This window comes from Chironomus tepperi, unplaced genomic scaffold (assembly GCF_022539635.2).
Source record: "Chironomus tepperi strain 1889 unplaced genomic scaffold, CSIRO-AGI_Ctep_v1 contig_309, whole genome shotgun sequence".
NCBI lineage: Eukaryota > Metazoa > Arthropoda > Insecta > Diptera > Chironomidae > Chironomus > Chironomus tepperi.
Genome location: NW_027226431.1, coordinates 146553 through 170021, shown reverse-complemented (window position 1 = coordinate 170021; position 23469 = coordinate 146553). Strand labels below are relative to the sequence as shown.

Sequence of the window (23469 nt, the reverse complement as noted above, 5' to 3'; positions counted from 1 at the left end):
ATGTCACATTCTGTCAATAATTTCTCACAATGTGCTACACGTTACTCTCAGATGCTCACAAAGTAGTCTTTAAAACACAAAAATCACCAAAAATACTCAATTTCATCACTAAGCAACTTCCAAAATCACCCCAAAATATGCTTCACCCCTTTTTTTACATCACTTAAACTTCCTTTTACGTCTCTCATTCATTCCATTCCCTTTTCGTATTCATTCAAATCGCTAATACTTCTTTTTCAATTCGCAATTTTTCTTCTCTCTTTTTTGTTGTATTCGTCGAATTGTTTCGCGTACAAATTCTCAAATGAAAAATCAAGATTTCTTCTTTCATGCCATTCTTTGATTTTATGACAACTACAGGATCAGTAAAAAGCTGCCTTTTTTTAGAAAACGATAAAGCAATAACAATGACGCTTGTATACATATTTATGTATGTATAAGAATGACATTGAAGTGCTATTATTTATTTTCTTATTCATGTGTGTTGTGTGCTTCTAATGTTATGTGATTTTTTTTTTCTTTCTTAGGGTAGACATGTTTATGCTTCTGACTGCAGGTTTTTTTTCCTTCTTATTCCTTTCATTTCAGAAAGTAATTTTATGTTTTATGATAAAAGCAAATTTGACAAGAATTTTGAATTTAGGTATGAGTGAATTCAGATTTTTGTTTATGTTTTAAAAGGTTTCAAACAATACCCATAGGATACTATTCAGATATGCAAGATAAAGCAATTTAGATTGACATGACTGAGTTGATTTTAATCTTACGTCTTGAGTTTTTGAGGAGAATTTATTGGATTTGTGAAATTGGAATAAGCTTTATAAGATTAATTCCCGAGTGGTACAATGTGGTGATCCGCATTTTTCGTCATAAAAATTGGTCGAAATCAGCTGTTGAGCTGTCGTCGTGGCAGTTTCAAGTCTAATCGTTAATACCGCGACTTAACGATGCCTAGCAAACGAGTCGTGTTGTTCGGGACTGATATTTTGTCAGAATAGGTTTAATAATTTTAGCAAGGGAGATGAAAAGACTGTCGGTGGTCAATGTGACATTAAAGCCAGACCCGAGCTACAAATAACCTAAAAATTAATAAAAAACTGACTTTGAGCCACTCTATCATACAACATATCCATTTATCCAGCTTTCACATAGCCACCAAGGTAGCTTATCGCTGATAACACAACCATGTCAACACAACAGACATGTGAATGGATAAATTCAATGACAAAGCAGCACAACCTTGCCAATTCATCAATTTGAAACTCATTGACGCTCGAGAGATCTTTATTTTACCATAAAACACGAAGAATCTATTCAAAAACACATACCTAACCACAAAAAAAAATTCCTCAAAGCCTTAACAAAATTCCTGCAATTTTCATTCTGTTTATGTTGTCAGTCAGTCACTCTTTGTGGAGGCTTACTTATAACATAAAATATTTATATTAACAGAAGATCGATAGCATGTTAGACTTGATGTCACTGTGATTCACTATCTAGACAGTAAAGGATATACTTATAAACAATCAAGGTAAAAAAAATGACAAGTTTATTGACACAGTTATAATTATTTTGATTAAATACATCAAGCATGTAAAGTTTGTTTTCATTCCCATGACCGTCGATTTGTACTCCATCGACCTTATAGAATAAATTCCAATCTTTCTTTTTTCTAGACTGAACCTCCAACTAATGCCTTTCACAGCTATGTCAATTATCAGTTAGTAGCTAGAAGTAAGCATAGATCAAATCACATTAAGTAGGACAAGAAACATTGTATGTGCTGCGAAAAAAAAAGTGCATATAACGGAAAAGGTGAATGGCATCTTTATGCTGCTAACTTAGAAATAGTTGAATGCAGATAAATAGTTTTATGTGAAAGGTGTTTATAGATGTAGCAGAGAGGATGGAGAGTTGTTTGAAAATGACGTCTAATTTTGGAACGGAAGCCATTTACTTGATGCATTTCTAGATGAAACTTACACTAGAGAACAGCTTAAAAGAGGTAAATCAAAGGGTTCTTGAGACTGAGAGTAGGAAAATTCGCTTGTAGTCTCGGAAATTTGTTGAAATCGAGAAACCCTGGAATACCTTCGAATATGCAGACTCTATCAGCCCTAAGCCTTAATTTATGGGAATGGTGAAGCCAGAGTTTGACTCCGCAGTTACCCAAATGTCAAGTACCTTCTTGTGGTATCTCCTGTGACAACTAAATGCTCCGTCTGGCGACTGAGCTTTGAAGAGACAATGCCAGCCTTACAATCAGGTTAGGAATGAACCATCTCCCAAACCCACAAAGAAAGCAACAAAATGCAAACAAGACAGGCTCTACCTTAAGCAGTTGCATATCCCAAATTATAGACACAATTACCACACAACCCCCACTCAAATGATGCAAATATTCAGCCATTAATATGAATATCATGTCAAGCATCATTTATACGGTGCTTGAGCATAAAAGTCGCACAATATAAAAAAAAAAGTTGTGGAAATTCCGCTCACATTTCATCGTGATAATAAAAATAAAAATGAAAATTTGATTGTTGTACGATAATCATAAAAATTATCAGCCATCCAGTAAACATTTATGCCATATTAATAATGTAAAACAATATCTATCTACTTATGCGTCAATAATCTCCATCAATGCTATCATTTTGTGTGTTTTTTTCTCTCTCAGCCATGCTGTTGGAAGGTTACTGATACATAAAATATTTATTTCTCATTCTCTAAAAGCATGCAAGACATACAAAACAAAAATTTCATTTCTCTTTTTTTGTGTACCGCCTTTATTTTTGCTCCCACACTCTATTACCGTCTATTTTAAAATTTTTTCCAAATGTTCCTCATCCATTGTCATAGAATTTTATTGTAAAACTTAGGGATTGTACGGTAATGACGTCATTAATGATTCAGATCATCATCATTCAGTAATATTAGATTATTGATGCAGATTTAAGGATTAAAATCCTCAAAATTTCAATTGACATCACTCATCCACTACGCCATTCACAGAACGGCCTTCCGCACACATTCACAACCCATATGTAAGTGAATAGATACAGTCTAGAAAATTGGCAATGACCATACTAGACTGTATATTTTTCAATTAATGCTGATGTGAATGACCGATTGATAAAAAAAAATTCAGAGGCAAAAGTCTTGTGTCAATAAATTGTCATGATCTTCTTTTATGTCGAAAGTAGTATAACAAAACCTCAACAGATGAACATGGGAAATAAAACAATTCTTTTTATTATCTAAAATCTAACAGAAATGACACAAAAATATCCCCCATTTTCATGCTGCATGATATCTGGTTGCTCTAAATAGAATATTTTTATATAGTTTTATTGTCTCTTTTTTTATTTTCAAAAAATACCTTAAAGAAAATTGCTCTTTTTTTATGATTATATTATTATTTCACCACTCACTTAACAAGTTTCATGATACAGAGTTGTCGTTTGGGGAATTTTTTGTGTGACAAGGATAGAAACATTTTTATGTCTGCATGGTTGAATTCTTTAAATTTTTTATGATTTTGGCTTAAAGTCTGATTATTGTAATTGTTTTATGGCAATTTAAGAATTTTTTGTTGAGAGTATTAAGAGATTTTGATGTTGTAAAATGGAATGGTACTCTAGTGATGAGCATAAGGCAAGGCATAATGCTGCAGACTGACAAAAGTGAAGATGGAATCAAGTTTTTGATGAAAATTATTGAATTTTAGAGAGAATTCTATTAGAAAATGACCAAAAATCGCTTTTGTCTTATATTGGAGAACCACAGCAATGTCATCGGGACATAGACACGGAATATTGCAACATTGATAACAGAGCGACATAATGGCATTGATTGTGATATTTATGGTCTTCATATCTTCCCCATCTATTAACTACAGCATTCATGACCAGTTTCAACATCTCATAACCATTCTTAGCGTTATGACTTAAACGGATGTTTCTAAGAAGCTAAACGTGTTTGATAAGACAAAGCTGCATCACCATATCAATGGTAAGACACGAAGTGCGCTAACTGCACTGTTAAGATAATTATGAAGTCAAATGGAGCTGCAATTGCAGTTGGTATCAGAGTTGCAAAACAGGCAAAAATCTTTCAAATCCTTAATAATTTGTACTAAAGAACAAGATCCAGTGCGGTCAAAGACACTTTGCCAACATTATAAGGTCCAGAAAGATTCAAGTCATTTTCTTACAAATTCATACAAATTTTCAAGAAATTGTACGGTTTTTGTCTGTCACAGATGCCTGTTTTGCAACTCTGGTTGGTTTAATCAAATAAGAATAAATTGACGAGTCTATTCTGTAGAATCACAAAAGAAGACCAAGAACGTTTCCACATTACTTAAAAACACAAGGCTGCCCAGACCAATCCCTTAAGCTACCCAATGCTATCCACAACATCCTCAAAAAAACTCCATTTGTGACAACTCTGTTGATGAGAATGATGATGCCTCTTCATTTCATCACACAAGAAAAAAAGCTACATAATCATCATGCTATAATGTTTGTACAATCACAAAAATCTAAAATGAAAATCAGAAGACGAAGCAAGGCACACACACAAAAAAAAGAAGGAAAAGTTCTGATATATTCACAAGAGAGTAAAATGAGATATTTATTTCAAGAGGCGAGAAAATAACAATGAGAAAAAGATGACAATGAAGAAGAAAATGAAGAAAAAAAGGAAAAAATAAAATAAAATATTTAATTAGCTAGACTCGGTTAAAACACGTATAAATTTAGCTACATGAATCTGTGAGACATAAGATCTATTATTCGTCATCGAATAGACAGGCTATTTATTTTTGTAAAAAAAATGTCGTTAGATATCATCTAAGGGAAAAACAGAACGAACTGAAAGATTAAGACACAATACTTTATGTTTTTTCCTCGCCTCATGCCTGCCTTACATTCTTTCGTGTTTTTCCTCACGTTGAAGGAGACCGACAAAAAAATAATTTTTCTTTTTGTGTGGAATAGAAATGAAATATTTGTCGATTGACGCTTAATAGTCGCTTGAATTGGCATTTATCTTCGGAATCAAGGAGAATTATTTAATTGAGTCATTAATGATGTGGAAATATGTCGTGATTACTGATTTGAATATTGATTAGGACGTCTGTGACAATGCTAATGATATCTTGTCGGAATCATTATTGGCTGTTAGGGATTATGGAATTATTTAAGCGGCACAAAATTTATTCAAAATGCTTTTTTATGCTGACTTTAATGTTCTGTTTAGTGATATTTAAATGGTTTATTTGTTCTTATAATTTTTTGAGCTGATTTTTGCCAGTTTTTCATCTTTTAAAGTGCATGAGGATCATTCAAAAATTTGAAACTGATCATTCGACTGTTGGAAGGTTTTGAAGGAGGGTGAAGAACATTTGTAAGGTTTTGGTGTGCGTAAACAAATTAATACTTAAAATTTTAGTGAAAAATGATAGAAAACTTCTGATTTGAAGATTGCAATTGATCAAATAAGCAGTAAAGCTTTGTTTAAAGTCAAAATTCATACAAATTTCATAGCTAAAGTACTAAAGAGCTTCTAGAACGCAAGAAAGACTAGGAAGCAACCCTAACCAAACTAATGAATCCATAACTATCAAAACTAAGACATTCCTTCAAATCTTATCATAAATAAACTTGCTTCAATCTCTAGAAATCAATTTTGAACCTCTAAACGTCTATATTCCATTCATAAATCTCACAATCACCATTTGGCACACACAAATTTATTAGTTTATTAAAAGGTAATAAATTCAGCAGTATAATCGATAACAAACGAGTCTAAGCTACAAAACTGAAACATTATGTTCACCTCAATCAGCTTAGTATGTGAATGTGAATGAAAATAGTATCTAAATTGACTTAACCCAATCTTTGTACGACCCATCTCAAGTGAATATAATCTTCATTTTCTCATCTCACAATTTCATAAGGCACATTCAAATTCACTTCTTCCTATATACAAAGGAACAAAAAAAAAGAGTGCTTTCCTCTTTTTTTTCTATTCAAAATAAACATATGCATAGCATGTAATAAATCTTTCGATAAATATTTGAAGCAAGAAGGCCTTAATATGTCATCAATTGCTCAGGAAAAAGAGAGAATGAGAGCGAAACAAAAAAAAATCTTTTCGTATCTTATTCATGATAAATTTTTTAAGGAGAAATGAACAGTGGAGCATTAAAGTGTGTAAAAATGAGAAGCTGATTTTTTCTCACTTTTATTGCCATCAACGGAGTATAATGGGATGGGAAAGATGCGTAAATTTATACGACTTGATGAATTGAAAGTCTTTTTTCATCTTATTGTAGGGTGTTTGTAGAATTTTAGATGAATTGTTAAGATAGAAGTTAATAGACAAGAATATGTGATGACTTAAGTGATGTATTGTGTGATTCATGGGATTTTTGATTGGATTAAGTGCTGATTAGTCTATGAACTAGTCATTTGACCAGAAAATCACAGATCAGTTAAGGAATCTAATCTGGCACCAGGTTGGTATGATCTGTGTTGGTGCCTAGTCAGCAAATTAAGCTGAATACCAGTATCAGGTTGGTACGACTCTGAGTAGGTGCCATGTGAACAAGTTAACCTGAATAGCACAAGTTAGTTACTAGATTCAAAAACTGGCTCCAGGCTGGCTTAAATGATTTGGTGTCTATCAGTAAGCTAACCCAAATAGAAAAAGTCAGTAAGTAAATTCAAAATCCGTCACCAGGCCGAGTGACTCGGGCATAGTACCAAGTCAGAGTCATACCAGTCTGGGGTCGAATTTTTGATCGATTAACCGATTTGTGCTACTTGGGAGAGTTACTAGAATACTTTAAAAACCTGGAGAATTTAGTGAAAATCGACCTAAATTCAAACCTTATCTAATAAAACAACCAATAACCCAAACTGCAAACCCCAACTTCACTCAAATCTAGCTACAAAGCAACACAAAATAGAAATCTGCAGCATCAAACAACAAGAGAATTGAATATAATCACAAGTGCAATCACAAACAGAATAAAGGTCGTGTTTCTCTTCTTTTACCGTCTTAAATTCCTCTTCTAAAGTCAAGTGCTCTCTCACATTCCTTTATACACACACAAAAAAATATGTGACATTCATAAAAGACTATAAAAATCCAATTACCACGCATCAATAATAAAAAGATGTATGAGATCTTCATCTAAATGTTATTTTAATGCTCTCATCCTTCGTTCCTTTACAATATTTTAAACTTTGATGCGATACTAATTTGAGAATTTTTCTAGCATTTACATATTTTACGCTATAGCAAAATTGTTGCGCCTTACAGAACTGCCTTGTTATTTTCTTCTTTTTATTCTCTGATTTTATCTTCCTATTTTCAAGTCATTATGAATTGTTCTCGATGAATAACTTTCACACATTTTAACATCACCAAAGTGTAAGAAGATGAACGCGTGTGGTGACTTTAAAAATTATTATTAATTATGTACAACATTGTCAGTTGGAAGGAAAAAACTTACAGACTTGTAGTGTGATATATAGTAACACATAATACAGACGAAATAATCATACAATGTATCATCATAAGTAGCTGTTTAGTTCATAAAAGTGATCTATAATTAATTAAATTATGTTTTATTATGTGTAGAGATGTCTATGGCTATAATTTCATATTGTTGACGTTAATAAATCGTAAAGAATCTCTGAACGACTTCTCATTTATATTAATATAACACTGAATTTATGAAAAATGTCATAAGAAAGAATAAACGAAATATGTACTTAATAGACGTACAAGTATTTGTCATCACTCCAAGAAAATATTATTATTATTAAATATAAACTTTAAAGAAGAAGTAGAAGTGAACTGAATTCTCTTATAACGTACAACAGATGCTCACACCTATAATCATTTGTCAAGTCGTATTGTATTAAAAGAAATCACTGCTTTTTGTTCTTTTGAGAAAATTTTACTCCAGTTCAATGTTTTCTCATGCAACAAAGTTCGATTGTATTGCATTAATAACAGTTTTTGTAGTCAATTGAGCTACTGTTCAGCACTTTTTGCTTTGTTCAAAGGAATTCTTAGTTTTGTTGGTTCAATTCAGCAGTTTTTGCCTCAATTCAGCACATTTTTGCTTTAATTCAACAATTTATTGCTTTATTTAGCACTTTTTGCTATGTTTAAAGCTATTCTAATATTTTGTGGTTCAATTTAGCACATTCTTGCTTTAATTCAACAATTTATTGCTTTTTTCTGTCTTTTATTTTCTAAATCATCAGTACGCACTGTAAATCAGTATTTTTGAATTAAATTCAGCACGTTTTGCTTTTTTTAAAGATTAATTGCTTCAATTCAGCAGTTTTTTAATTTTAATTCAGCAACATTTGCCTCAATTTAGGAATATTTGCTTTATTTCAATTTGTTTTACTTCAATTCAGCACTTTTTAACCTTAATTCAGCACTTTGTAACCTTAATTCAGCAAACTTTGCTTGAATTCAGATTTCTTGCCTCAGTTCAGCGCTTGCTGCTTCAATTCATCCTTAATGTCATTCATTGAGTATTTCAAACCTCAATTCAGCTCCTTTGCGTCAATTCAGCAATTTACAAGGCATAATTACCTTCAATTAATTGATATTTCACATAATTGCTTGTAATTAACATTTTTAATTGCTTTATTAACATAAACATCCTCATGAATTTCATTTGACATTATCCAACTGCACAACATTCACAAATTCCCAGTTTTGTTATCACACATTCATATGGGCATGGAAAGTCATGTTCAGGACATCACCAAATAAATCGATAAAATAGGCAGCTACGTATGTTAAATATTTTTGCACCACTAAATCCACGCTTGTGGAAAGCAATAAATATGTTTTTAAGGCTTGCGGATATGACTAAAAAGTTTCTGCATTCAACCAATAATATTGTCGCTTCTCAATACTCATTAAACAGGAAGTATTGGAGCTTTTTTTCATATTTATTTATTTATAGCTTGATTTTGTTTATATTTTATATGTTCTAGTGAGCTCATTGTTGGTTATGTTGGCATGAAGAGAAGGCTTTAAGAGGTGAAGGCAGCTTTTAAAGGTTTTGATTGATTTAATTTTTGTGAATTTAAGTTTAACGATGCCGGTTAGACAATGTTGCTTGAATTAAAGTTCAAATAAAGCTCACTAAACTCAAAAATGACACAAAAAGTGCGTCACAATCTAATTAAAAGTCCTATTTCTTATCCCCACACCTTATTCCTCTCTATACCTCATTAAATTTTTCATCTTATTTGTTTCCGATACAAAATATAATTGGATATAAAACTTCGACGCAAAACACTCAAGAACAAAAATTTAATTGCAAAAAGTGAAGCATCAACAGTTGAGTGAAGGCGAGGACCAAACAAGGAAGCGAGATATAATTTTTTTTAAAGCGAATGGCACTAGAGAAAGAAGAAAAAAAAAATTTTATGAGTTCTCATCAACATGATAATGATGATGGGGAGGGAAAAAAGTTTATGCGAACTTTCTTGAATAACATCCTGATTCGAGATAACAAGTGTAGAGTTTATTAACTTAAAAAGTTGTTGCCATCTGACAGAGACAGGCAATGGGCAATAGAAAATGGCAATAGATATTCAGACAGATTGATATTACAGTCAATAACGGACAAAAAAAGAGATAAAAATCCAATAAACTAAGAGGCTGCAAATTCTACCCATAGCATTTAACAAACATGAAAAGCTATCGTTGAGTGAGCGGATATGTATGTGTGGCGCACATGTCATGTTGACGATCTAAAGTGCATAGGACAGTTGTTCTCAAACTTTTGAGAAAATGGCAAATCAAATGGTTTTAAAAATTTCATGACTCACTAGGACATGTTGCGACACATCTGTGATACTGTTGCAAGACACCCGAGGCTATGTCAGAGATACTGTGGTGGAATACAAGAAGTATTGTGGCGGAACACAATAGGCTTGTAATGACACACAAGGCTTGTTGCAACACATCTGTGATAATGTCGCGATACATCAGAGATACTGTCGCGAAACACCAGAATTATTGTTGTAAATCACACTAGGTCTTGTCATGACACACTAGGTACTGTCGCGACACATCTGAGATTATGTCACAACACACTCTTGACCATGCCACATGAGTTTGTCGCGTAACAAAGCATGCGAAGAACTGACCATATAGAAAAAAATGTGAGCTAGGCAAAGTTTGTTTAGATTATAACGAAGGAGAAGCAGTAAAAAAATAATTTTAATTAATCCTCATTGTTCTGGATGTTGTTGTTTTGAGCTATAAAATCATCACCCCCTTAATACACATCCATACAATGTATGGATATATGCCTTTAACGCCCCTCAACTTTTATATATTTTTTCAATTTTGTTTTTTTCTCCGTCAATTTTTTTCAAAATATAAAGATGATGATAAAATCCAGCAACAGCACTCTGACGTTATCTCATTTTATACTCGGGACATGTACAAACAAACAATGGAAGATGTGAGAATGTACGAAATGAATATTGACTTCTATATTGCATGCATACCGGTGATGCTTTATGAAGATGAAAAAACATTTTTTTTTGGTTCAAACAGGCATCAATAAAAATTTTGTTTTCTCTACGTTTTAGTTGATAAATGAATCAAAAAAGTAGTAAAAACTGTCATGGATTAATTATTGTAGCGATGTTTGATGTCTACGGGCAATTAAGAAAGCAAACACTGGATTATTTTTGTAAATTATTGAATGGGGACATTTTAAAGTGTATGTAGACTTGATTGCTTAATCAAACAGTACTTTAAAGATTATTGCTTTATATTGAGATATGAGTTGGATTGTAGGGGTTTGGGGTGGTCTGAGGTTTGAGTCGAAATGGCTCGGTGGCGAAGTAACATAGGCTGTAGACACCAATGTCGTCAAAGGAGTAATTTGGATCCTCCTTTAAGCTGTAGGTCTAGTTTTGGGGACACACTGATTAAACTATCATTGTACTGTCTAAACGGAGTGGAATCTGGGGTATCGAGCCATATAAAGGCGAATCTGCCAGTTTGAGAGTTAAGCATCATTGGATGAGTGCTTGGTCTGTATGACTCTTTTGTGAGTATGTGGGTTCGATCCTCATCAGAAGCAGATCTCTTAATCATTATATAGTGTTGTAGATATGACAAGGATTCCCTCAATGCTCACGACATTACAGTCATGATGACTACAATGTGCAGCTCTAGATCTATCTTAAGATCTAACCATTTAAAATCCCCATTTCCCACAATAGTCTACTACAAACTGACAAGTTCCGTTTACACTCATCCATAACCTCATCAAGCTCACACGATTAAATTCCTTAACGTCTAATTAAACATTCACCAACCAGGCAAACGTAACGAATCAATTGCTCAATTGAAAAATTATTAATAAATAAGAAAAAAAATAATGAGATTGGCGCACACGGCATTCAATTTTCATTCTGATGAGCGATTCAATAAGATGAAAGATTTATAACACGAAATTGGCATAATGACTGAATCAGCAGCAAGCAACAGTAGATTATGCCGATGCTGTTTCCTATATATCGCTAAATGCAGAGCTTTCACAAACTCAAAAATATAGTAGAATTTAACGTACGGTAATGATTAAAACAAATAAAACTTTGTTTACAATTGAGAAACGAGATAAGCAGCATGTATGTAGTATATGAAGTAATAGAACACTCACCTTTCCCTGCATAATCAGTCTGATCGTCAATGTAACTGTTGGATCATCAGGAAATTTAGCATTATTTGAATCCATGATTGTGTGTGTCTTGTTGTTTATCTTGTCGTTTAGAAATTCTCTTCTTGTTTACACTTTTTTTTGCTTTTCACAAACTTGCTTTTTTATTATTTAATTTGTTAATTGTAATTTTCTCACTTTTTTATTCCTTATATCAACACTTTTAATCTATTTATTTACCGTTTGCACGTAATTTTTATATCAGCTGTGTATAAAAAGATTCTTAAATCAAATATTTCCTGTATATCCTATTTCCTTCCTTTATTATTATTATTATTATTATTTTTCTTTTATCCTACAAACCGCTATCTTTTGCGAGAACGAGGACAGTGAAATAGAACAAAAAGGAAGCAGTGTGAGATGAGCGTTAAAGGAAACAAAAACACTCAAGACTTTAATTATAATTTTGCTTTAAAACACTTAATGCTTAATTAGCTTTTTTTTATAAAATAATTAATCTGCTTAGTTCTATACTTTCTTTTTTGAATTTAATTGGGATAGAAATGACAGAGATAATAGAAGATATTCTCGACTATTTCCTCTTTATTTTTCCACTATGTAGGTCTTTATTTATGCTTTGCACACTTTTTATTTATTTATTTTCTTTTATTTTCCCTTTTCCTTCGGTTTTGTCGTCTATATTTGATATAGATAGATAGTTTGTTGTATTATCTTGTATGTCCTGATGGTGGTTTGGCCGATGATTGCTAAGGGTTTCTGTTGTAATAGGATCTAGAAAATGAGTAAAGAATAGAAAATGAAGAATTAGTTATGCTGTGTCTTATACATGATATTATTATTGATACTTGAAGTAGAATGTGTGAGAATTGAAATCGGATTACTTTCATTTTGCTAACCGTAACTAAATTATATTAAGTGATTTTCAATCCCTGCTAATTTGATACAATTTCTTTTTTCCTAATTAAATTTCAAAATGAAATTGTCGAGAAGAGAAACAAATTAGAGGATGTGGATACATCACGTTTAATGTCAATGAGAAAATAGAGATGCAAGAAGTACTTAATGTCATTGTAAATCATAAGTCGATAATAGCGCATTTCCCCTCATTAAAGTCAGTAGATTTATGGACTATTTTTCTTTCCTTTTGCACGACAGAGACTCGAAAAGTCATTTGACACGGATTTGTTTGACATGAAGGTGATGTTGTGTAAAGTTAATGCATTATGTGACTTGACTGAGATGAATTATGTTGGAGATGCTAAGGTAGATATTTACGAAAATCTGTTTATGTTTAATGAGGATCTGATTTATCATCTATAGTGTCAAAGTTCTTGGGTAGTTGTTTTTTGAAGCCTTTCACTTGAATACTTTTATTTGTTTTGGGTTGTGTGATTGCATTTTGACTAGCTTACTGAATAATAGCAGGTGAATCTGTTGCTGTTAGTCTCAAGTGCAGTGAACAATTCAGAGCTTAATGTTTAGTTCAACGCTGAATAACGTTAAACAATGCTGAATAGTTTTAAACAGCGCTGAATAGCAAAACAATGCTCAACATCACGAAACAAGGCTTAGTAACGTTGAACAGTGCTTAATAAATAAGAAGGATACTAAGCATTGCTGAATAGCACTAATATGCGCTGAACAACATTAAAGAAGGCTTTTTAACACTGAGCAGTTAAAAGAAGACTGAATAACGCAAAACAAAGCTGAATAGCACTAATCAGCGCTGAACACAATAAAACAATGCTTATTAATGATGAGCAGTACTTAATGAAGTAAAGCGAGACTTAATGGCGCTTAACAATACTGAATATCACTTAACAGTGCTGAACAGCATTAAACAAAGCTTAATGGCACTGAACAACATAAAACACAGCCTAATTCCTCTGAAGAGTGCTTCATGGACCGAAACAACACTGAATAGCATTAAACAGTGCTGAGTATCATTGAACATTGCTGAGTAACATTGAACATTCAACTATGCTGAATAACTTTGAACAGTGTTATGCAATATTAAACATCACAAAACGATGCTGAATATTTCTAAACAACGCAATATAACGCTGAATAGCTCCACATAGCTGAATACTTCAAATCAAAACTTTTCCGTTACAAATGAAAAAGGCAATAAACTGTACAATGAGAACAGAAATGCCAATAAACACATGTTGGAACTGCAATACAGTCGCCAGATGGTTATCATGCCATTTTTATCACATACTTGAATTACAAATTAATTTATTATGACTATCTGATGAAAGAATCACTCAAAAAATAATCAATTTAATTTGCTTTTATCCAAAAAATCACACCCAAAAATAAAAGCCTAACTGAAAATCAATAAACTTCTGATTCCTTATCACAAAACTATAAAAAGAAGTCTGACAACTTAACTTCGAGTTTGGGTTTAAAAATTATTTTTTCCAACACATTGTGTCTCGTTGAGTAACAAATTTCATTTCAATCGAATGAAAAATGATCAAAAATCGACCCAAACCAGACCGTCGTATAAATTTCAGTCATATCCATTAAGTGTCCGACCATACTGAGGAGCTTCCAATTAAACCCCCATGCCAAAATTGCAATTTATCAATGTAACGACATCGATTCATCATTTCATTTAAAAGTGTTGATTCAAACCTCATAGACTAATGAACAAGTCAGTCAGTCAGTCTTGTATATCTTTTCCAATTATAGATTAGAAAAAGAGCAGTAAATGAGCTCAAAAAAATTCTTATTTAAAAAAATGAAAATAAATGTGCGGAGGTAAATATTCATTTTTATGAATTGAGTTGTTAACGTTAAAAATGTTTGTATTTTATGACTTTAAACATAATTAACTTAAAAATGTCTCATATTACACACAAAAAAGTTCAAATTTTCATTTTTTTATTACATCGTATTTCTTATCATCGCCTCTCTATCTCGATATAATAATAGCAATAATAATCAACGTCATTTTTATCCCCCTCATTCCACGTAACAAAACAAAAATGGAATGAATGCAAAAAAAAAATAAATTGAAATGATGAAAGTATGTAGAATGTCAAAATGAAAATCGATAGCACATTGTGTATATCAACGTGTGTACACACTAATAGCGATATATGTACAAAAATGCATTCATTGCTGTTGTAAATTTTTAACGCAAATGTGAAATAAAAAAACCGCTTTTTTCAATATTAACGAGTATTTCGCGCTGTGTGATGGATTGCTTATTGAGGTATAGCTTTTTTTTATCAGAACAGAACAGAATTTTAATTGATTTTTCAGAAGTGAAAACTAAATCCTAAAATTTGTTTTGAAACTAGTGAATTCAAAAATTTTGAAAGCCGTTAAATTTTGAATTCATGAAAACTTCTCGGTTTTGATCTTTGAAAGCCGTTATTTTGAATTTTCAAAAGCCGTTAATTTTAAATTTTTGAAAACCGTTAAATTTTGATTTTTAAAATTCATAAAATTTAGATTTTTAAAAGCCATTGAATTTTGAATTTTTGAAAACCGTTAAATTATGATTTTTTTAAAGCTGTTAAACTTTGATTTTTGGATACAATTATAGTTTGAATTTTTGAAAATCGTTAAATTTTTTTTTCTTTAAAACCTTTAACATTTTGATTTTTTGTAAGCAATTAAAATTAGATTTTTTGAAAGACGTTAAATCTTGATTCTTTGAAAACTGTCGAAGTTTGAATTTTTAAAACCGTTAAATGTAGAATTTTTGAAAGCCGTCGATTTTTGATTTTCGAAAAATCGTTAAAACTTGATTTTGAACGCCGTAGAATTTTGAATTTTGGAAAATCGTTAAATTTGGATATTCAAACTATCAAGTTTTCAATATTTTGACTACCACCAATCACTTTTATATCAATCCATAAACATTGCACTTTGCAATTTATTATCCACTCAGCATAACCGCACTATAACTGTCTCATCAAAAAAACCGATAACTCTCTTTTTTTTCACTACTCTATTTATTATTTTAATTGATTTGTCGTAGCCGATAAGTGACTTTTTCTGTAATTTACATCCATTTACGCAAAAATGAAAATGCTGTTTTTTATCAATTCAAAATCAATTACTGACTGAGGTTTTAAATTGCAAATAAATTGAAAGATTGTCATAAAATGATTATTTCCACCTATACTTATGTGCAGCTATAAACAGCTACTGTTTCCCAATAAATTGATTTGTATCATTTCCATTTGTTTAACTTTAACAATTCAGGAATTAATAAATAAATATTTGAAGTTTATTTTTGAAAATTATTTTTCCAGTAAATTTACTCACATTTGAGACTCAAAAAAGATTGAGATAGGAAGTAAAATATTCGCGATGTCTGTCATTCACGACCACAAGGAATAGAGGAACAGAAAAATCACATGCACATGAGATCAATTGCACCAAAAATATAAAGAAATCATGTAAAAATATCCCATTCAATAAATGTCTATGTCATAAAAATGAATTTCCGTAGTCATATAGTCTATATTTGCACATTAATACACATATGATCTATTCACCACGGTTAGGATGTGATGGAAAAATAAAATAATTTTTTCAAATATGTAAAATAAAAGGGGCGACAAAACTCTCGCCGTATTAGATAGACTCAATAACTCAATAATATATATATTTTTTCACGATATGTCGCGATTATGAGTTCTTCAACGTCTGGCAATGTACTAAAAAATCTCTCTCATCATCATCGTCGTCGTCGTCGGTTTTGCTATATGATATTGTGTGCCCGGATTTTGCGTTCTGCTTGTGTGACACACGATGAGAGTTAGTTGTATTAAAAGGGAATGAAAAGCCAACAGCAAAGTAAAGTGAGGAAAAAAAAATATTTCTTTTTTTTGTTGTTGTTGCTGTGAGAGAAAATCGAGAAGGAGAAGTAGAAAATGTTCACATGTAGAATCTTTTTTTTTTCAATTTTAAATGCAATGTGCGACGAAAAGAAGAAGGTAAGTGACAAGAAAAACTTATTTTTTTTTTTCTACTACTCTTACCTTCTTCTTTTTATAGCATTTAGGAGCACACAAAAAATAGAAGTTTTTTTTTTGCTACTTTTATTTATAAACTCTATGATGGAAATTGAGAGATTCAGTTTGACTGGCTGAGTATCTAAAAAACCGTTAAAAATTCAAATCTTAGTTTTCTAAGATAACCGATAGTTATTTGAATTTTAAATAACCTTTAGAGATGTAATTCATTGAAAACCGATTGAAATTTGAATTTCAGAAAACAGTTAAAAATGCAATTGATCCAAAATTGATGAAAATTGAAGAATTTTTAAGTCTCAGAAAACCGATTAAAATGCAAATCGCAGAATACCGGTAAACATTTGAATATTAAAGTACCGTTAAATGACAATACTTTTTAATACATCAACTTCCTATTTACTAATTAATTTTAAACACAACATCATGTAATCACTTTATACTTCCTACAGAAATGCGTCTAAGTCTCACAATCACACCAACTTCAACTCTTTAATTTTCATTTTCTTATAAAGAACCGAAAAAAAATGAAACGAGAGAATTTATGGAAAGAAACATATGTAGTTTGCATATCCCCATAAGCAACATCTATGCATATATACATAGAAGACATAAGTATCGTTTATGAGATAAAAAAAATGTTTGAAACTTTATTCACTTTCAAGCAGAAAATCATGAAAATTTTTCATTCTTATTCTGTCACTTTCGAGTGTAATGTTTTGTGAAGCAATGGTAGTAAATGGATGTATTGTTTGAATCACTTTGTTTATTTCTAAATTCCTTAATCCAGTGAGATTTATGCAAAATATTTTGAACAATATTGAAATTTTTACTGGATCTATAAAATTATAAGAATTCACCAAAGTCTGCTTACCAGAACACTTGCAATGCAGTACTTGAATGTCAAATACATAAATTCATTCACAAAATCTTGATAATTAACTGTTTTTACTTAATTAACTAAATAAAATCACACGAGCACAATTTTTCACAATAAAACAATACAAATGTTTTGTAAACCATGTATGGTTTCAAAATTTGAATCTTAAATGCCCGTTTATCTATCCTCTAAATGATTCTCTTTTAAATTCATATTTTCCACAGCTTAAAGCTCCTAATTTAAATTTATTATTCACTGACTTGAAAATTGCGCCATTAAAGTTCAATTTAGAATGATTACTTCGATTTTAATATTCAATTTCTTCTACCATCAGTTTTTTTGCTTATATTTTGGAACAATAACAAAAGGGAGAGTCATTCACGTATGACGGGTGGAATTTAGGTAAGCCACAGCAGAGTTGCAAAAAGGCACCTGTGACAGGCAAAAACTATACAAATTCATGATAATTTGTATGGTTTTGTGAGAAAAACCTTACAAATTATCCATAATTTGTATGGTTTTGTGTTACAAATTATCCATAATTTGTATGGTTTTTGTCTTGGAGGTGCACTTGAGCCACAGTTTGGGAACGATTTGAGAATTGGCGGAAGCTAAGGAGACATAATTCGTAAACAACCCCCAATTGAGCATCAGCAATGATGTGAAAATCTTCCCTTGATGGATGATAAAAATTGAAATATAAAATTTGGATGCACTCTTCTGAGCTCGGTACACAACACAAAAAAAAGTATCTCTTAAGATCGTGCTCATGCATAAATAATAGAAAATATTTTTGCTACTGCTGCACATAATTGTATGAAGATATAAAAAAATATACACGGAGCATACAGCATGGAACAAATTTGTGACAAATATGGAAAAAAAGCATTAAAAATTACTCGTTGTTTATGCAAACAATGAGCGATGCCATTTAAAGTAAATCTTCAACCGTTTGTGTCCCATTTGAGAAGATGTACAAGCAATATCCCGTAAATGTAGCTCCTCAATGCACAAATAAAGTCATGTTACTGTCATTTGTTGTAAAGCCGCTATTACAAAACAGCACAGCATATATCCAGCTAACCAGTAATTCGTGTTTATTGTTAACTAAGCAACAAATAACTGCGGCTTATCATATATGAGAGATGTATGGAAAAAAAATATGGCAATAGAGATAGAAATCACTTCTAAGTAAAGAAGATATGTCGTTTGTCAACAGGCAGGCAGGCAAGCAGGCAGTGAATGGAGAAAGGAAGAAAAACGAGTCTATGAGTCTTCCATCATCATCATCGTCGACGAAATGTCGAATATAGAATGAAAAAAAAAGATTCTCAGATATATATATGAACCTGTAATGCAGAAGAGCAAGTGTGTACAGCTTTACCGTTATGAGTGCTTATATTTCGCATATATAATATCGATTGTTTGTTTGCACACATAATTTTACATTTTTTCATCTTGCTTCTGGCATTATTTAGCGGATTTGATGGGAGGTGTAGGTTGGTGATGCGTTTTGTTCAGGTTAGAAGCTTAAAAGGAGCTTGAGCTTTGAGTATTAGTTCCATTTTGTCAAATTTTAGATCTATCGATCAGCTACAAGGCTTCAAAATTCAGGTAAATCAAATTGTAAACAAAACCATGTGATTTCCCAAAAAACTGTCTCAAAAATTTCAAATTTTTGAAAACCGTTAAACATTTGAATTCCAAAAAGACCGTTAAATTCCAAATTCTCTCAATATTCAGAAATCAATGCTTTAAGAGCTCTAATTCCTTAATAAATCACAATTTGATCACATCCAAAAATGCGCTTTATCAACACCCAGGACTCTTTCATGTGTTCCTCTCGTTTGAGCTCAAAAGCTATTAACGCTGTGCGTTTTTATTCCACATCACCGTTCGCTTCTCTTCTCCCGATTGTTTTATTAAACCATGTTTTCTCATTAGATCTGCTTCTGCTGTTTTTTATTTATATTCTTTTCTTTTTGTTCTTCTCACACTTGAAATTTCCATATAATTTCATAAATTACGCGATATGCGATAAAAAAGAATTTATTATAAAAAAAAGAGAGAGAGAAGCAAGAAAATGTGCATGAACAGCAATGAAGAATGCAAAAAAAAGTCATTCTATATGTACATTATAATCGTCTGAAGTGTTCAGCCTTAACAGAAATGTGCGCACAGCACATGATGAATTAAAAATTTTGTTTCTCAAGAATCATCTTCGAAATAATTTTTTTTTTGTTGGCAAGCATGCGGAAATTTGAAAATTAAGTTTCATTATCATATATACTTGAAAATTCTTTAATTCTTATTTTTTCTTGTCTATGTCTATGTGATATTTTGTCTTAAAATTTATGTCTTGTGAATTTAGAAATTTGTTTGCAAAATATTTTAAGTTGATTAAAATGTTTTGTAATTAGCAGATTTTTGGGAATTGAATGGTCTTTAGAACTTATTTTGATGTTTTATGTGTTTATTAAGTGTTGTCAATATTCTAAATTCAAAGATTTGAATAAAAATTCTGAATTCAGCACTGTTCAGCTTGCAATTTTCATCAATTTTGAGTGTTTCTAATTCACTGAGTTTAGCATTTAATTCATCTCAGCTAGTTGAAAATTCAGCTCTCAATTTAGCTTTATTTTCTGACAGTTAAATAGTTAATTCAGCTCACAATTCATCTGACTGTTTAGTTGAATTCAGCTCACAATTCATCTGACAGTTTAGTTGAATTCAGCTCACAATTCATCTGACAGTTTAGTTGAATTCAGCTTACAATTCAGCTGATTGTTTACATAGTTGAATTCAGCGAAAGATTCAGCTGCAAAATTCATTTAATTGTACAATTCAACTGAATTAAGCACTTAACAGAGCTGAATTCAGCTCACAACTACACTAAATTCAGCTGACAATTCTGTATTTCAATCATTTTTCCGTTCAAAAGTCACAAAACATCCAAATACTAACATATTCTTTCTATTCCATAAATCAAATTCTTTAGAGAAATTAAAATTCTCCAGATTCAAGCAAAAAAAGCAAAGCTTTATTTAAGATTGTTTGCTTCAAAGGAATTCCAAAAATTTACCATAAGAAATCCCAACCTAATTGAGTCTTTAGAAAGTACATCAAGCTTACAAATTGCTGTTCCGAATCAAAAGATTCCCAAAAGGTCAACAAAAAAAAAATTCTAAATTTAGAAAGAAATCAGCTTTAAAAATTCAGCTTTAATCATCCCCTCCAACCCCAACCAAATCAACCTCATAATCGACTGTTCAATTCAGTTCTATTGGATTTTGTGACTCGCCAAGAGAATTCAACTGCAGCGGTATGATGTAAAACCATCATAAAGCAGCTTATTCAGATATGGAAATAAAATTTCATATAAGCGGTTACGGTAAAAAAAATATAAATAAAATTATTGTTATTATTATTGTTGTTGTTATCGTACAAATATGAGCATGTACGAGAATATACAGCACAAAAAAAAAGAGAGAGATTGCAAAATCTGCATTTTACGTAGATGTACGGTTATCAAATAACTTCTTACAAATAATGCGCAAAACATTTTGTAATGTGATGATGCATCTTCAAAGCAGCACAGAATATATAAAAAAAAAATACTTTTTTTTTCTCTTTTCGTATCATAACTCCTTATTTGTCAATTCATGAAGCACATTTTGTGAGCAAGTCATGCATGATTATTCAATTTTTAGTGACTGACTGTGTATGTTTTGAGGATATTGAAGGAAAATTGAGTGAGTCGTTGCAGGCTATAATTTGTTATTAAAATGTCTGGGTCAGTCGATAGGAGAAGAATTGAAGAAGATTTGTGGTTTGGTGTGGTTTGGGGGATGATAATTGAAATGTTTATGTTCAATTTTAAAGAGTTTGAATTGTTGAAATATTGTGAAATTGGTTTGATGTTGGGATGAATATGCTGAACTGCCGGTTGAGCATTGCTGAATTGTTGGCTGAGCGATGCTGAATTGTTGGCTGAGCAGTGCTGAATTCTTACTTCTCTTAAAATACATGCTAAATTTCCAGCAAAAAAATTACTTTGATTTTCAGCTGAATATACTGAATTGTCAGCTGAGGAGTGCTGAATAAACATGCTGAATTTCATACTAAAAATTGCTTTGATTTTCAGATGAATTAATTGAATTGTCAGCTGAGGAATACTAAATTAAAGCAGCAACGCTCATCTGCTGAATTGATACTCAATGAATTGACAGCTAAGTACTCTGAATTTGCAGCTAAATATTGCTGAATCAGCTGAATTTTTTTACTAAATACACTGAATGGACAGCTGCGTTTGAAGAATTTTCAATTGAATTACGCTGAATCAGCTGAATACATATCTACTGAACAAAGCTGAACTCTTACTGAGTAAGCTGAATTGGCAGCTGAATGAATTTTAAATTCCCTTCATTAACAGAACCAAACAGTGCTGAACTCTTTTTAAATATGCTGAATTGACAGCTGAATCGCTTTATAATACCTTAGCAACTGAAAAATGCTTAATTTTCCCTAATAATAAACTAAAATTCAGGTTTCCTCATCATTTCTGTCTTCAAACATCCTCAAAAAAAATCTGCGTCCCATCCAAAAAAGCCATCCCAACTTTACCGGAAAAACTCGTTATTTTCCATCTTCATCGTGTAATTCTTTTATTCTCACACACAAAAGGAACCTCTGTGTACCCGCATATATTAAAAGTTATGCGATATAAATGAACAATAAGTACAACAACATCTTATGTACTTTAATTCTATAAAGAATAATAATAAGAATCACATATCGTCGCAAATGAGTATATGTGCAAGTCATACAAGAAAAACAAGAAGAAGCAGTTGAAAAAATAAGAATATAAATATAAATAAAAACACTTAAGAGCAATCAGCAAGTTCATATAACGGTGTTGTTGTGTTTCTTCATTCTTATGCATTAAATAATGCTGGCAATTGCATTTGCAATATCTGACTCGATTCTCATTCTCATACGTGTATTTGTTTGTTCTCAAAAAATGCAATGCATATATTTATGCATTCCATAAAATCCCCAACATTAATTCACCACAAATTAAATCAATAATAAGTGCTTCATGCAGCATCATCATCATCATCTACAATATGAGAGGATTATGTCTCGAGAAATAATATTTTTCAATCTCACTCCTTTTTAACCTTCTCTTCCTTCCTTCACAGGTAAAATGCAGAAATAACATACATATGTAGGTGCTTTGACCCAAGCAACCAGTTGGTTGAAGCTAATAGAATAATGTATCATAAGTAGATGTGTCTGTCGTGTCAAGCAGCAATTAGATGAAATGCTAGGCAATCATGAGATGCTGTACGGGAATGAATAAGTAGATGAATCTGCTAATTTGAGAATTGCTGCTAATTTAAGTGAGAAAACAATTTTCAACGGAAATTTCAAATTCAAATCTCAATTCAGCGCAATTCAGCAAAGTTTGTTTATAATCAAATCTTCATAGATTATTCATATCATTAAATCATTTTAAACAACTCATAGCGAATTTATTACATTAATGAAAAGTTCTGTTCAAGCAGCTGCTCCATTAATCAAGAAGAAAGTCATAAAAATTTCAATTTCAAACTTCATTTTAAGGTAAGAATTTAAATATTTTTTATTTTGTGCAGATATAAAGTGAATGCAATGGAAGAAGACACAGAAATATTATATTTATGCTTAGAACAATAGGGAATTATAAATTCCTATGTGAGAAAATAGAGATGGATAGATATAACTGACTATAGTAATTAAAATTAGATTGTACAACATGAAATCCAACAACTCGGAGGATTTTTTTTTTAAGACTC

General features: G+C 31.4%; 1 protein-coding gene across 12 annotated transcripts in view; it reads right to left on the bottom strand.

Annotated features, from left to right (window-relative positions):
- mub (poly(rC)-binding protein mub) overlaps positions 1 to 23469 on the bottom strand; it is a 151122-nt gene that overhangs the window by 79015 nt on the left and 48638 nt on the right. For 10 of the 12 annotated variants that reach the window (XM_070643367.1, XM_070643373.1, XM_070643374.1 and 7 more), the window contains one exon: positions 11738 to 12526. In XM_070643367.1, coding sequence (XP_070499468.1) covers positions 11738 to 11812 — 75 coding nt within the window. In that variant the 5' untranslated portion in view covers positions 11813 to 12526. Of the gene's footprint in view, positions 1 to 11737; positions 12527 to 16042; positions 16419 to 17626; positions 17753 to 23469 lie in introns of those variants that run through there. The other 2 variants (XM_070643368.1, XM_070643366.1) reach the window with 2 other exon arrangements.